The 14,850-nt window shown below is 46.1% G+C and overlaps 1 protein-coding gene across 3 annotated transcripts in view; it reads left to right on the top strand.

Moving 5' to 3' along the window:
- The window catches only part of LOC144770363 (uncharacterized), a 918,549-nt gene that overhangs the window by 48,113 nt on the left and 855,586 nt on the right, over nt 1-14,850 (top strand). For all 3 annotated transcript variants that reach the window (XM_078654830.1, XM_078654829.1, XM_078654828.1), the window contains exon 6: nt 11,013-12,876. In XM_078654830.1, coding sequence (XP_078510956.1) covers nt 11,013-12,876 — 1,864 coding nt within the window. The remainder of the gene's footprint in view (nt 1-11,012; nt 12,877-14,850) is intronic.

Raw genomic sequence — 14,850 nt, 5'->3', positions numbered from 1 at the left:
AAGTGAGGTATAGAGAGGAGTGAGAAGTAGAAAGAAGGAAAGAGGAAAGTGTGGGTTTGAAATGCAGAGCGATTGTGAGAATTCGGAAAGGTGTAATAGAGGGAATGCTTGAGGAAGGAGTAAGAAAGGAGATAAGAGGGAGGTGTGGGGGTTGAAGGAAGAGATGAGAGAAGTGTAGTGGGAGTAATGGCTTGTCAGGAATCATATTGTGGCTCTGACTGTCTGCCCTGAAGGGCGCAAGCAGGCACGAGTGATTATCAAACCCAAAACAGTCAATGTATGGCATTACTATTAGCAGTAACGCGACCTCCCCAAGATGGCTGCCAATGTGGATAGTTGCGGTGGGGGGTCGCCTTTCTATGCAGTCTAGTGTTCGTGGGAAGCGCGAGCGCTGCAAGCTGCGCACTTCAACAAACTTTCCTGAGTGAACGCAGCCCGAGTTCGTTCCTCCGAATAGTTTCCCTAGTGAAGGAGGCGGACCTTTAGAGTTTACTTAGAGATTCAAGTAGGGAATAATTCCCCAGTATCTGAGCCCTTGAGTGTTCGATTCTAGTTAGTCAGCGCAATTCTTCAGTATCGAATGATTGAGAATTTGAGGTAGTTTCTTCCCTGAAACCTTCCAGTCCAGTTCTGCAGCGTGTGTTGTGAGGACTACAAGTTCAAGTACAGGAGTCAATTCTGGACAGCATAAGAGACATAAGAGCCGAGCAGGAATTGAGACTCTCGACTTCACTGTGACGCAGCAAGACGCTTCAGTCTCTAGAGTACAGTAAGACTAAGCAGCAGCGTAAAAGAATAAACTATTGGTCAAAGGCATTCCTTCCCTGTATTGCGCTTTCCCTATTTTCTCCTACCCTCTGTTCCTTCCTTCTTCCGCGCTTCTGGAGGATACCTTTTGTTTCCAAGACTGGATTTGTATATAGTTCCTGTGACTCACTCAACCAGAAGTTAGAGAAAAACAGTTCAAGGCATCACTTTGAAGTCCTAAGGTACTAAAAGGGAGTTACTTCTAAATTAGAGTGAACTGATAATTAGATAGTTAGTAATGTAGTGTTTTCTCTTTTTAGAAAAGAACTTCCTGTCAGTACAGTAACTATAGAAGAGAGGCAAAAGCTCCGAAGACAGCTGGTAGGATAAGTACTAATTAGAGAATAGCAGTTAGAGCATTATTGGTATGTAGTTGTTGTTCTCAATATCTTCCCCCCCTTTGTGCATTAGACACCCTCGCCAAAACAGTCTGCAGAAATAATGAAGAAGATCCCAGACTCAGACCAGGGTGCGCAGCGGACAGCGTGTCTAATTGTTTGTTTATTTTGGTGTTGGGTGCGGGGGTCAGTACTATAAATAGTCCGTGGCCCCTGTGCTCTCAGTGACTAACCACAAACGCAGAGGAGTGCCATCCTTCCGGAGGACAAGCTGGGGAGGAGAGCTGAGAGGCTGAACTTTTGGATCACTCCTTAAACTTCACAAAGCGCTGAGCTCACACGGCACAGGCAAAAAATAAAAAAACAAAACTCTAGCACCAAAATAAAATAAAAGCACTAAATAACAGTACAAGTAATACATCAAACACTACAAATACGGAACAAAGAACTCCGTTAATGGCGCAAAATGCAAACAATAAAACGAACCAAACCACTGGATAACAGAAAGCAGTAGCCACAAAAAAGAAACGAGTTACAACACAACAGGCAGCTAAAACCAACAGTAGACCGAGGTTGGTAAGGGGCGGCCATTTTATAATGCTCACCTTAATACAACAAGTGTGAGAGTTTCCAATGTCTCTACAAGTCACGCCTCGGCCTCCGGTTGCAAGACAGCTCATTCCACAGCTCTGTTCCACAGCCGAGCAGCGCTGTGGAACCAGCTGGCGGAGCGTCATCTGCCAAGAAGATCTTTGTTTTTGTTGCAGTGATCGGCAGAGTGTTGACACAGCTGGCGGGAGGCTGCATCTGCCTGGACCCTGGTGCCGCTATTGTATTAAACAAATACCCATAAAATGAAAGGCATGGGGCAGCGTTACGCGCCGTAAATATTAAAACATTATTATTCTTGCCCGTGCATGCACGATGCCTACATAAAACAAGTAGTCCCTAAATGAAACAATAACAGCCAGTAGTGGAACTACATTGCAGTTGGTCGGTGCTGCTTCCTGCGAAATGGAAGCAAACCGGAAATGAGGTATCGGACCACCAGCCAATCAATGAGCAAGATAAAAACAGCAATGACACATTTAACCAATGGCAAGTGACAACACAAAGAGAAACAAAATGGGTGGAGTTTCACTACTAATACAGATTATTTGATGCCTCGTAGAGGCCGCGCATGCGAGACCTAAAAAGGAAAATCCAACAACTCCCTCTATGTAGTTCATCCCGAAAATCCATAAGGACGCTAAGAACCCTCCAGGGCGGCCCATCATCTCAGCCCGAGAGGGATTATTGGAATATACCACAAAATATGTGGACCACTATTTACAAGATTTTGTTAACCACTTGGCTGCTAAGGGGTGTGTGCGAGGTCCATTCACTTTCCATTGAAATCAATGGAAAGTCCATGACGAGTTACCCTTGTCATTAGCGCTGAAGGGGTTAAAGACCTAACATCATATGTCAAGACCACCAGTGTCTTTTGAAGGAAAATCTAAAATTTTGTCTGGCAGAAGAACTTTCTACGCATTGCTCTAGACTTGACATCGTTGTATGCAAGTATTGAACACACCGATGGCTTCAGAGCAGTGGAACATGACCATGTCAGTACAGGGAACATAGCAAGATGAAGAGACAGCTGCAGCACCGCTTAGAGGACTTAGAATGTGGAATAACCACAGGGACCAAAGAAACCGCTGCAGACTGAAGACTAGTCTGTGTCTCTTAAATTAGAGACAGCAAGGCTATTACTAACTAAATAATGTAATAACCATAAGAGTGTTATAAAAATTTGCTGACTTGCGAACCATGTTTTCACAACCATTTAAATCTTTATTTGAGGAACCATAAAATGCTTTGTTTCCTACCATACACAACATCAACCAATGTTCCTAGTCACGCCAGTGTGCAAGTGTCCTAGCCCTAAAGACTGGGGCAGTAGCCCACTCCTCTAGGTTCATCCAGAAGGTACATTGTATGTCTATATAAATTGAAACTACATTTCCAATATCTTAGGGTACAGTACTACACAGACATGCACCTACACCGTCCCTACATTAGGAGACCATGATCTCCCGGACTTGACGAAATGCCAAGATCCCTCGGACTATTAAAGACATGAAACGTGTTGACCCCTCTCACTTCACTTACAAGAATTTTAGCTTGAGAGGCCTAGAATATCCTTTTCTGGCTACGACTCTTTAGTCTCTTGTTTTTACTTTAGCTTAGGAACATAGCCAATAAAGAACCCTGTGGGATTCCTGTAGCAATGTTTTTATCTTGCACACACCATTTCTCCACCTCTGCTCATACCACTCCTAAATACGCCCCTCCACCCCGTCCATCTCACTTGGGGAAAAGGAAAAGACCCCCAGCAAAGAGCCCCCTTTTGGGACTTGTTGGGCATTGCAGCGCCGGCCCAATGAGGAGCTGCCTGGTGATCAAGCATGATACCCTTTGGGTTGTGTGAGGGCCCTTGCTCATAAAGTAACTACTCCCGATCTGCCCTTTTTTCTTTGACACATGAAACACATACTTCTCCTACCCACCCATACCCCACCTTGCTGCCGCCTTTGGGAACGGCATATCATTGTTCTTTCAATTGACACATTGGGGCGTATATGCTGGACGTGTTAAGCCCCATTCCCGCTCTCTTTGTGGTTTGTTGGCAACATGGGCAGGCAGACCCTGCTGTGCTGCGCACATGGCCCCGTGCACAGCCTGCTACACTTTGGAACAAGAGCCCTAGTTACAATTGCACAACTGCTATGCAAATAATATGTTGCAATGTGTAAGATGGAGATTTTTTTAAACGCCCCTTCAAATGCTGTGTTCTAATTTATGTTGTATTAAAGTATTATTATTTTTTTTTCAACTTGCTAAAACAAAATTTATGATCGGTTACTTCGGTGGGCCCAGTCTTAGGTTTCATACACCAAGGGAACTGCAAATGGTTACTCTGCCTCTTCCCTCATTCCCCGAATACGCTGACACAAAGAGGAAGTAGGTAACAGTCCTGGGAATGGAATGGCGTCAAGGGGTGTTTACTCGGAACAAGCTGAGATCTGCCCATCCATTTATTATTGAGGAAACATATTATACAACTTTTATGTAACCATAGCTGCCAAGGTTTTAGATTGCCATGTGTGACATTGTCATAATTTCAGTGTAATTATGAGTGACATTTCAACGACTATGAGTGACACTTTCTCACGAGCAGAATCCAGCAATGAAGATGAGGGAAACCTAAATATCAGAAATTGCACCCCTTTGAGCAACGAGAAACTCTAAGTTAACTGCTGAAAAGCGTAAGAAATAATTGTTAAACGGCTTTTATTTAACAGACTCTACCCAAAATTGCAGAAAATACATAAAACGGTCTGGGAGACGTTCATAATTTAATTATAATCAGAAGAGTGACTTGCAACTTTACTGGACTTCCGTGAGCAACGGAAAGCTGAAAGTGGGAGGCACGCATTTAGGTAAAAGCTAGACAGGCTTAAAGTACATATTATTTTTGAGTCGGATTATGATTTGAAAAGCCACCTCGAACTGTGTGGTGGTTGCCATAGACCAGCCTATTTGCGTGCAGTCTCCCCGCAGCAGCGTCCGGTCATCATGCGGCTCCTGCGATCATGCTGCCTGCGTTGACTGACCCCGTCTGTGACTATCTCGCTGCTGAGGTCGCTGTGCCTACGCGTCCTGCCACGGCCGGTTTTAATGTCAACTATTGCCTCTCCTGCAGTGCACAGGCAGCAGCGCACTCTCTCCTATACAGCCCCGCCGCTTCTGGTCACCTCCGACCTCTCCTGTTCCAGGAGGAAATGAGCTCACAGACCCCCCAACCAACAATGCACCCCCCGCCCCCACTGACTCAGTGTGATTTACAGCCGCACACTTCAGCAGGCGAGAATTTACATTGTAAAATTAACGTTTTGCTTTCCTTTTGTGTAATATGTTGTAATTTTCTCCGTCCTTTCATGTCAGAGTCAGTACTGTTGCTCTTGTGAAGCGCTGTGACCGTGGCGCCCCGGGATAAACAGTCCACGCTAAATGTGGCTGCATGACATAAAATAAACCATAACATGAACACCGCCGGCTGGCACTTACTTAGATAGTTGAGCTGGGCGGCTGTGCTGCCGCGGCGGGGGGCACCGCCGCCGAGCCCTCGCAGTTTTCTTTCGATTCCTGGTGTTGGCCAGAGCGGTGTCCTGTGTCGGCCGCGGCGGCCGGCTCAGCTGAGCTGCCTGCGGCTGCCACAGTGATCAAGGTGCGCTGCAGACCCTGCTGTACGGGGTGGGGGGGCGGCTGCACAGGGGGCCGCGGCGGGTAGCCATGCTTAAGAGTGACGAGGACTGTGCACAGCATGCGCGCCGCCCGCCTGCCTGCACCACTCTCTAATCACCCGCCGCTTAACTTTCTGCTTCCTCCGGACTTGACGGCCCATCCCAGGCCGGCACATCCGGATTTATCATCCTGGCGCCCTGTTGCGCCAATGGCCATGACAGTTGATTGACAGCTCTGAGGCTGTATCGACTGCGGGCAGGCCGGGCGCCGGCCGGCCCCTGCAGACTGACTGTATCTGCATTATGTTAAGTTTCCAGGGCAACGGGAAAACGGGAGTCGACGTCGGACTCTAGAGGCACTAGCAGCAGAGATACATTGTAGCGCGGCGGCGCCGCTCAGAGAGCTCAGCTCAGTCAGAGCTGCTGCAGTGAGTCTGTGGTTTCTTTAGGCGGCACACATTAGTCGGCAATAAGCTGCGCAGGCAGCATAACTCTCAGAACTTGAGAGCCCGGGCCCACAAGAGCTGCTGGCGCGCCGCTGGCAAAATGCGTGACAAATGCATTCAGTGCGGTGATGCGGATCACCGCACTGATATGCGTGAGTGTCACACCAGTTGCGTGACACTTGACAGGACTGTGTAACACCTTCTGATAAAGTAACCAGCATTCACATAGACTCTGTGGAACACAAAAAACGACATACGCTTTTAAGAAAGAAAGGTGGTGGCTTTAAATGTTTAGGAGGAACACACATCTCCTCAATGTATAAAATGAAAAACACAAACATGCGATATGACAAGGGCACATTAAAATATTTAGTCCACAATTACACATTTGCTGGTAACTGTGGAGAGGAAATAAATGACAGTTGCTTTAATTGAAAATGTTTCCACCTCAGTATGAAAACATTCCCAGTAGTACTGGGACATGCAGTGCTAATACAAAGAGTTTCCAGCTAAACCGCGCAGTATCCGTTAATTTTCAAAGATGCCTCCAGCAGCTTTTTGCTGCCAGGGAAGCGTGGGGGCTTACCGGCTGAAGCAATGATTCTGCGGGTTACTCCCCAGCCATATCGCTGGGGGCGATTATGGCAGTTACTACTGGGACTTTTGGCCACATATGGTACTGCACCCTGCAACACGGCTAGGAAAAGGATACGGTGCAGCGGTAGGAACTGCTGACTGAGGAGCTAAGGATCAGTGTTTGAGTTTGCTGTTGGCTCAACATCCTTTGATAATGGGCTGACTATTTCATTTCCCAGAGCCCATGGCTAGGTGTGCTATATAAATTAAAGCAACTAATGTAAAGTAACTTACCAAAACAGCATTAGCGTCAGAGGGGTGGTGAGGGCCTGTAAGCAGTGTTGTGAGGAGGAGGCACTAAGATTAAGAGACTTGAAGCGACCGAAGTAACTAATGTAAATAACAGATGGGTGTTTTTTCAAGCCCATATCCTAGATACAATATATCTTGAGAAGATGGCGTAAGCACTGCCTAGGTGAAACCTAATGAAAAAAGTATTGCTTTTTAGTGCATCTAAGAGGTAAGGAATTTAACATGTGACAATTGTATACTTTTGAGATGTAAAATATCCCCTCATGCTTGCAGTGCAAGCACTCCACAAGAGATGGAATAATGCACAAAGCAGATAAGAGCAGGAAGGGAGAGAGATACTCTTTGGTGTAGTCGAAGTCTACTCTGTGTAGTTCACAACATTGGTAACAGTATGCCATATAGACCACTCAAGTCAGACCTGAAAATAAATAACCATGTATACCACATGATTCCAAGAAATGGCTTGTTACTATGGTTCATCAAAGAAAGCAATTCCTAACTTGTCCCTCGTTTTAAAATTAAAATAAGTGTTTCCCTAGCAGTGTCTGGCAAAGAGCCAGTCTCCAGTGCTGTTTCATACATGGATGACCGTTTGGAGGCAAGCACCGCTGCATAGCTATGATTCAGCTGGAAGGCCACCTGTCCTCTGGGTTCAATCCTGTGGCATGTCAGTAATGGCCTGACTGATTTCTAAGCGAGGCAGTGTTGCCCTATCCCAAAAGGACTCTCTCTTCATCAGATAATCACTGCTGTGCACTATAGAGTTCTCTGTAGTGATCGACAAAGCCCCTTTGGATGACATGCCGGGAAATCACTACTTCACCCGACTGTGTTTTGATGCCAGTAACTGGGCGGCCACAATCCATCGGCTGATTAAGCCATGCCAGCAGGCTGCCTGCCCTGCCACCCTCCGTATGGGGAGTGTGCATGTATTCACAAGTTCACATCATACGTTGTTTCGGGGTCACTGCATGTGTCTTCCGATTCGGCTGCAATCCTGGGTCTGGCTGAAGGTTCTGTGGGGTAGGGTCCATTCTGCACACAAATGGAGTTCTTGAGCATTGTATTCCTCTTCAGCCTCCCCTGCTCCCTCACCGCCTGGCCGATGCAGAATTCCCGTACGAATATTTTGAATACCTCACATTCCGCATTGAGATGTTGGCCAATGCCTTCATTAGTTTGTAAATAGCCCCTATTGGTGACACCGCAAGAGTCCCTAAATTTCGGCTTCTCCAAGTGGGTGGGCCGAACCATTCACGTTGAAATGGGGGCCAATATCTGTCCATCCTCCGTGATTTCCAAGGGGAGGTCAAATATAAGATGATGTCGTCTGCGTATAATGAGATTCGATCCTCCCATTCTGCTGCCCACTAAATCCCCTAATGGAAGGATCCCTCCGTATCCAGGCTGCCAGTGGCTAAAGTGACAGTGCAAAAAGTAGTGGCGAGAGAGGACACCCCTGCCAAGTCCCTCTTTAGAGGGCGAAAACGTTTGAAATGTTATTGTTTACCACCACCTGCGCCAGTGGTTTAGTATAAAGGAGCCGCACCCATCCGATAAAATTGGGCCCGAAGCCCAGCTTTCGCAGGACTGTCATTAGATATGCGATTCAAGGATGTCGAACACCATTGTTGCGTCCAGTGAACCCACAATGGCGTCCTCTTGGATGGTGGTGTGTCGCCCCAATACACCGTGAAGTCTTCTAAGATTAAGTGCGGTGTTTCGGTGTGGCATAAAGCCTGATTGGTCGGGGTGTACTAATTTGTCTATTACTTGCCGTAGCCAGATTGCCAGTAGCTTTGCAAGGATTTTGGGCTCAGCATTTAATAAGGAAATGGGTCTGTATGAGGTATAATTCATATTTTGGTTTCACTGCTTTGGGTGTAGCCACCAGTGTGGCGATACGTTGGTCTCGTGGGAGATTGCCCAGTTCTTTACTTTCTTCAAACATGCTCTTTAAATAAGGGACCAGTTTGTCAGGTTTGAGTTTATATAGTTAAATGGGATGAACATTAGGGCCCAAGGCTTTTCCTGGTCGTAACGCTCTGATCGCCGTGGCGATCTCGTCGTTTGTAAAGGGACTCTCCAACACCCAGAGAAGACAGGTAATGAGATGTCTGCTAGTAGTGCTGTGGAGACTTCTTCCAGGAGTGGCGAGCCACACCGGTACACGTGCGATAAGTGAGTAGCGAACACGCGTACTATGTCGTGGGGTTCTGTTAGCTCAGCACCTGAACCACTCTTAAGCTCTGGGACCAGCCTGTTTGCCCTTTCTTTTTTGTCCAACCAGGCAATCAGTTCGCCTGCTTTGTTTCTTTGGTCGTATAGGAGTCCGTCCTTGTGTCTCTCTAAGGTTTTGGCAGCATCTGTTGTTAGCGCTTTGTACTCCGCTTCCTTGAGCTGCATTCTATGGAGAGCGGCTTGGTCTTCGCCGTCTTTCGCGGCCTCGACGAGGCGGAGGAGGTCGCGTTTACACGGCGACCATCTGCTTTGTGTTTTCCTTAAGCAGTCCAGCTATGGCTGAGAGGGCGTGAACGCTTCCCATAGGGTAGAAGGGGAGTGTACTGTGCCTTTATTTTCTTGAAAATATTGGTTGATGTTCTGGGTGAGTGCAGCTTTAATTTCCGGATTGCAGAGATACCATGGGTTGATGGGCGCTACGCAACGTACCCTTTTTTCACCTATAGTGAGATGCGCCCACGGGGGGGGGGGGGAGTGATCAGAGATACCCCTCGCCAGGTGTCTAATTTCTTGTCTAATAGTGTTTTGTTGTACGGGCATAAGAATATAGTCTATTCTAGAGAATGTGTGACGGGACCCTGAGAAGAAAGTGTACTGTTGGAGGGCTGGATGGCGCATTCTCCAGAAGTCTGTGAGGCCGAAGGCTTCAAAGTTGAAAAGCCAGTTGTGCCCAGCAATAATGTCTCGGGCAGGTGGCGGGCGAGAACCCCCGACACAACCGCATTGAAGTCCCCACCCAGTATGAGTTGTCCTCCAGGAAGGGAGAGTAAGAGCGTCCCAAGGTCTTTATATGATTGAGTCTGAAGACCTGGTGGGATATATACCGCTAGCAGTGTAAGGGTTTGCCCTTCCCATTGCCCCGAGACCCCGCGAAGCGCTCCAATGGATCTGTCCATGTGTGTTTGATGCTGAGCGGGAATGTACGTCTAAGTAGGATGCCTACCCCGCGTGAACCGGAGGTGAAGCCAGCGTTTGCCACCACATTGTAGCTCCACCTGTTAAGAGCCTTACAGGAGTTGCCAATTAGATGTATCTCTTGGAGCACTATGCTTCTTTTCACCTTGCCCCCAAGCCCATTAACGTTCCAACTGATAAGCTTTAGCCTTTTATCCCACTGCATAATTGCTGTAAAAAACCAGGGCGTTGTCTCGCCCATGCAACATGTGGCACAACCAAAGCATATAATGATGTTTCCTGCATAACCAAAAATCTGCCCCACAAATCCTCCCCCCTCCCACTTTGACATAAGAAATTTACAATAAGACTGAAAATAGCATTCTTCACCCAAAGTCGTTCTGCCCCCCCCTCCCTGCTACCCTGCCATGTAGATTTGAAACTACCCACATCCCCAACTAGCAGAGTGCCTATTGCTCCAAGAACAAATCAAACAATTGACTGGGATAAAATGGTCTAGTACCGACTCCAGTTGCCTAAGGAGTGCACCCACCCATAGAGGAAGCTTGTGAGGGGAACAGTAAAATTACCTTATTTATATTGGGTTCCATGACCTCATAGCATTATGAGGTTGCATGGAACTTCCAGCTACAACCCTACAGTACTTAATATAATTTCTTAGAACAAAGTGCATTACCTGTAATTACTTACAAATGGGGTATTTAAAGAAGATAGAAATGGCATTTGGGTTGATACTTTACAATGTTTTTGTGGTAATACTATGCCGTACCAAGGCCAACTTCCATATTTTGTACTGCTCAGTGTCTACTGTTTGTGTCGCTCTTCATAATTTTACTTTTTATTTACATGAGTGTACAGGGTTTGATGTATGGCTTGTACAGCTGTTGTCTAAACTTGTTCAAATACTGTTGCACGTTTCTCTCTTATGCAGAAAGTATAGTCTAGGTTTAGGCTGTACGTCTCCAAATCTGAAAGTTCTGAACTGTACTCGTTCCGCATGACCTCTATTGTAACCATTTCTATTCTCTGCTGTATTTACAATTGTTTAGAGGAGAACTTCAATTAATACAATCTTACTTTTTGTCTAGGAAGAAATGTCCAGCTACCATTCACCTGAAACTGGGCCCCCAGAATGACAAACTCATCGTTAGCAAAACATATCTCATGCACAACCATGACTTGAAGGAAACAAACAATTTTACGCTGGGAGCAGCACAGAAGTTGATGACCCATGCCAGACATACAACACGGCTGGCTCTCGACATCTCTAGGAAGTTCCTGGAGTGGAGCGATTTGAGCAGACTCTTGCGATTTCACTCGATTCCCTTTGAAGAGCATTCCCAAATTTTGAAGGAGTTGGACTCCCTTTTTGTTTCGGACCCAGGAATCAAGGTGAAGTTAGTTTTCCTTGAGGAACAACTACTGGTGAAGAACATCTTCATTATGACTTCTCAAATGCAGGAAGTGGCTCGGGCATTTCCTGAACACCTTTATGTGGACTTTCTGCCAAATCTCCACTCAAACTTTGATCTGTACACTGTCCTCTGTGAAAAGGAGGACTCTCATTGGGTAGTGTGCGCATACTGCATTTCAAGGAAGGAAACATCAGACAGTTTGCGATTCAGCATGGTATCCATCATGCAAAGCATCCCCAAGATGAGCACCCAGGTGAAATATGTCACTGTGGGTTCTAATGTTAGGGATCCTCAGGTATTGGAGACGCTTGTTCCTAATGCCTCGGTAAAGTATTGTGTGCCACTGGTTCTGGATCGGCTGTACCAGAGCATTGCCCATGTGGATTCCATAACTGGTATCAAGATCAAGAAGTGTGTCATCAATTTATCCCAAACCCGCACACTAAGTATTTATAACCGATACCTTAATGACCTAAAAGCTGTTTGCCCTGTTGACATTTTCAATTATTACTATTCCACATGGCACCCTTGTTGGAAGATGTGGTCCAGAGCAGACAACGGTAGCCAAGATTCCGAAAGTAGGATATGCGAATTTGTTAAGGCTATGCACGAACGATTAACTGCTCACTCAAACCCTTCTCTGCATTATTGCCTTCAGATGATACTTCATGAGTGTGGCGCACTTAGTTTTTTGTGCCTTCCAGAAACAAACTTGATTAATGCTTCACATTTAAAGTCTGACATGGACAGTTCTTTTGAACCTGCACATTTAAATGTGATGGATAAAGACTACTTGCAGGAATCAATTGCCTCTAAAGAATCCAATAATGATGGTTGTCAACCTCTTATTGAGGAACCCTATGAGCTTCGTAATCCAGAGTCTCAGCAACAGTTTCTGCCTCTTGCTTCTATAGACTCCCCATTTGTTCCCTGTCAAGAAACCTTGCCTCAACCAGCCCTGGAGTCCTTGCCTCATATTGACATTGAACCCTTGCCTCATCCTACACGTCAACCATTGCCTCTTCCTGACCACGGGAGTTTGTCACATTCGTTTCATCAGCCATTGCCTCAACCATGCCAAGAGTCTTTACCTCCTTCTGAACATGAAGCCTTACCCCCTCCTGTTATTGAACCTTTACCTCCTCAAGACATTGGTCCGTTGCCTCCTCCTGATACTGCTACATTGCCTCCTCCTAACCATGAGCCCTATATTGATCCTGAACAGGTGCTTCGGTTTGATAATGATCATTTGCTACTTTCTCATGAGGTGTCTCAAAACTTTCCTAATGAAGAACACATGTTTCTGCCACAAGAGAAGTCGCCACTCGTTCCTTTTGACGAGTCACCTCTTTGCCAGGATTCTCAGGGTTTACCTTGCCAAGAGCCTCATCCACTTCTTCTACAGGAACAACAGACACTTGGAAGCTATGAACAGGAACCTAGGACTCTCCTGGAAACTCAATCCCCTTCTTCTCAACATACTCCTCAGGAGGAACCTCAGTCTGTGTCCAGCATGGCCCCAACAAATGCAAATCAGGTATCCTTACTTTTTTCTATTTCCAATTGATTCTTATAAAGCTTAAGGGGAAAGACTAACCATTTTACTGCTTTAGCCGGAATGAACGTTGTCTTTTAAAGGGATGCTCCTTTCACTTTTCCATAAAGTTATTGTAGTTCTTCTTTTGCCTATATTTCTGTTACCTTAATTTTTTATAAAGCCATTTAAAACAGCCAAGCATAACATTAATCTTGTCTCCTTTCTCTGTGTCGACGATGTTACCTTAAATAGCTAAAGCGACTGAAATGTGAAAGCCTCTAGGCCATCCCATTTCTGCCATCATAAATTAACCATATTATTGTTTCTAGAATCTTATTGCACTTTTGGCATGTGACTTACTAAGGTGCAGCTGCCATTGTACCTCAGTTCTGTTAGGTGGAACCTCAATCTGTAAAGGGTAGTTGAGGCTGGAATAGTAAGAATGCTCTAGATTTGAAACTGTATTTCATGGACTAGTTTGTCTGGGGGCTCTCTGGGGGCTCTCTGCCTCCGGTAGTACTGAAGGGTCATAAACTAATTTCATTGGCATTTCAGGATGGGGATTGTATTAGTGGAATGAGTGTTTTCTTTTATTTCAGGATTCAGGGGGAAATTTGTGGAGCTAGGATTGTGTTGTCATACCAAAATGGATTCTGCTGTATTGTTCTAGGAACTCTACTTACTCCAGTATTGGAACTTTCATAGATTCAAATGCCTGAATCATTCCCCATCGTCGAGACGGGAGTCTCCGGTATATAAAAAAGCAGTGCTTAGTAGTAAAGCAAACTGAAAAGAGGCCTAGGCCCATTTCCCTTTTGCAACCCATAGCCTTTGTTATGTAAAAAAGGCCCAAACGTTTCCCTGAACCAATCAGAGCTCCTCACCCTCTAGAACCCTCCTGAGAGAACCTTCTGCCCCTCAGATTTTTCTACCGCACGTTGTGCTAGGGAGTGCTCAAACTCTTTACTTTTACAGTATTTTGACTTAGATTTGAGGTTTTTCATCTACCATGTCTGAGCAGGAGAAGAAAGGATTATTTAGAGCTTGTTCCACCTGCTCTAAGAGGAGGCTTTATACAGATGAACCTCACAAGGACTGCATCTACTGCCTCTATCCAGACCATAAGGCAGCAGATTGTAAGGTATGGCGTACCTTTTCAAATAAAACCTTGAGAGATCGTGAGGGAAGGCTGCTGATCTGGCTTCAGAAGGTTAAAGCCAGGAAGGAGATCCCCTCAAGTGAGAGTGAAGAGGAATCTGTGGCGTTTAAGATCTCAGAAAAGAAGTAGATCTCCTCAGACACATTCCTCAGGAGAAAGACCTGAGAAGGCCCCAAAAAAGACCACTCCAGGGTCTTCAGGGCGCAGTCCCTCAAAATCCCCTTCAGTTACAGCTAAGGGAAAGAAGGGTTCTGCTGGTGAGGTGAAACTAGTGAAATCCGCCTCAGATCCACCACAATCACCTCAGAAAATTAAGATTACCATCAAACTGACTTCGTCTTCGCCTTCTGAGGAGAAAGGTAATGTTTCAGCACCGTTGACGGGGCTGTCGACGAAAAAGGGATCATCGACGACAAAAACACCTCAGTCGTCAACGAAGAAAGATGGTGTTTAAACAGCGTTGACTATTTCACCGTCGACGACTGCGTCAACGGCGGCGTCGACGGCGCCGACGAGGACCGCGTCGACGGTGACTACAACGTAGACTGTGGCGTCGACGACGATGACTTGGTCGACGACGGCGATGGGAATCTCCCGTCGACGAGGGAAAAAACACCAGAAAAAAGGTTGGTGCCTTGGAAAAAACCTTTAACACCAGAGGTTACATCTCCGAGCAAGGTCTCTCCATTGCTGCCATCTCACCTGCTGGAAGAGGAAGATTCGGAAGAGGAAGATGACGAGTATGGAATTGCGAGTAGCCCTTCGCAATTGCAGGTCAAGTACCAGGAGGAGGATTCTGAGGAAGAATATGGGGG

Source organism: Lissotriton helveticus, chromosome 7 (genome assembly GCF_964261635.1).
Source record: "Lissotriton helveticus chromosome 7, aLisHel1.1, whole genome shotgun sequence".
In the NCBI taxonomy this organism is placed as follows: Eukaryota; Metazoa; Chordata; class Amphibia; order Caudata; family Salamandridae; genus Lissotriton; species Lissotriton helveticus.
This window is presented reverse-complemented; position numbering and strand designations above follow the sequence as displayed.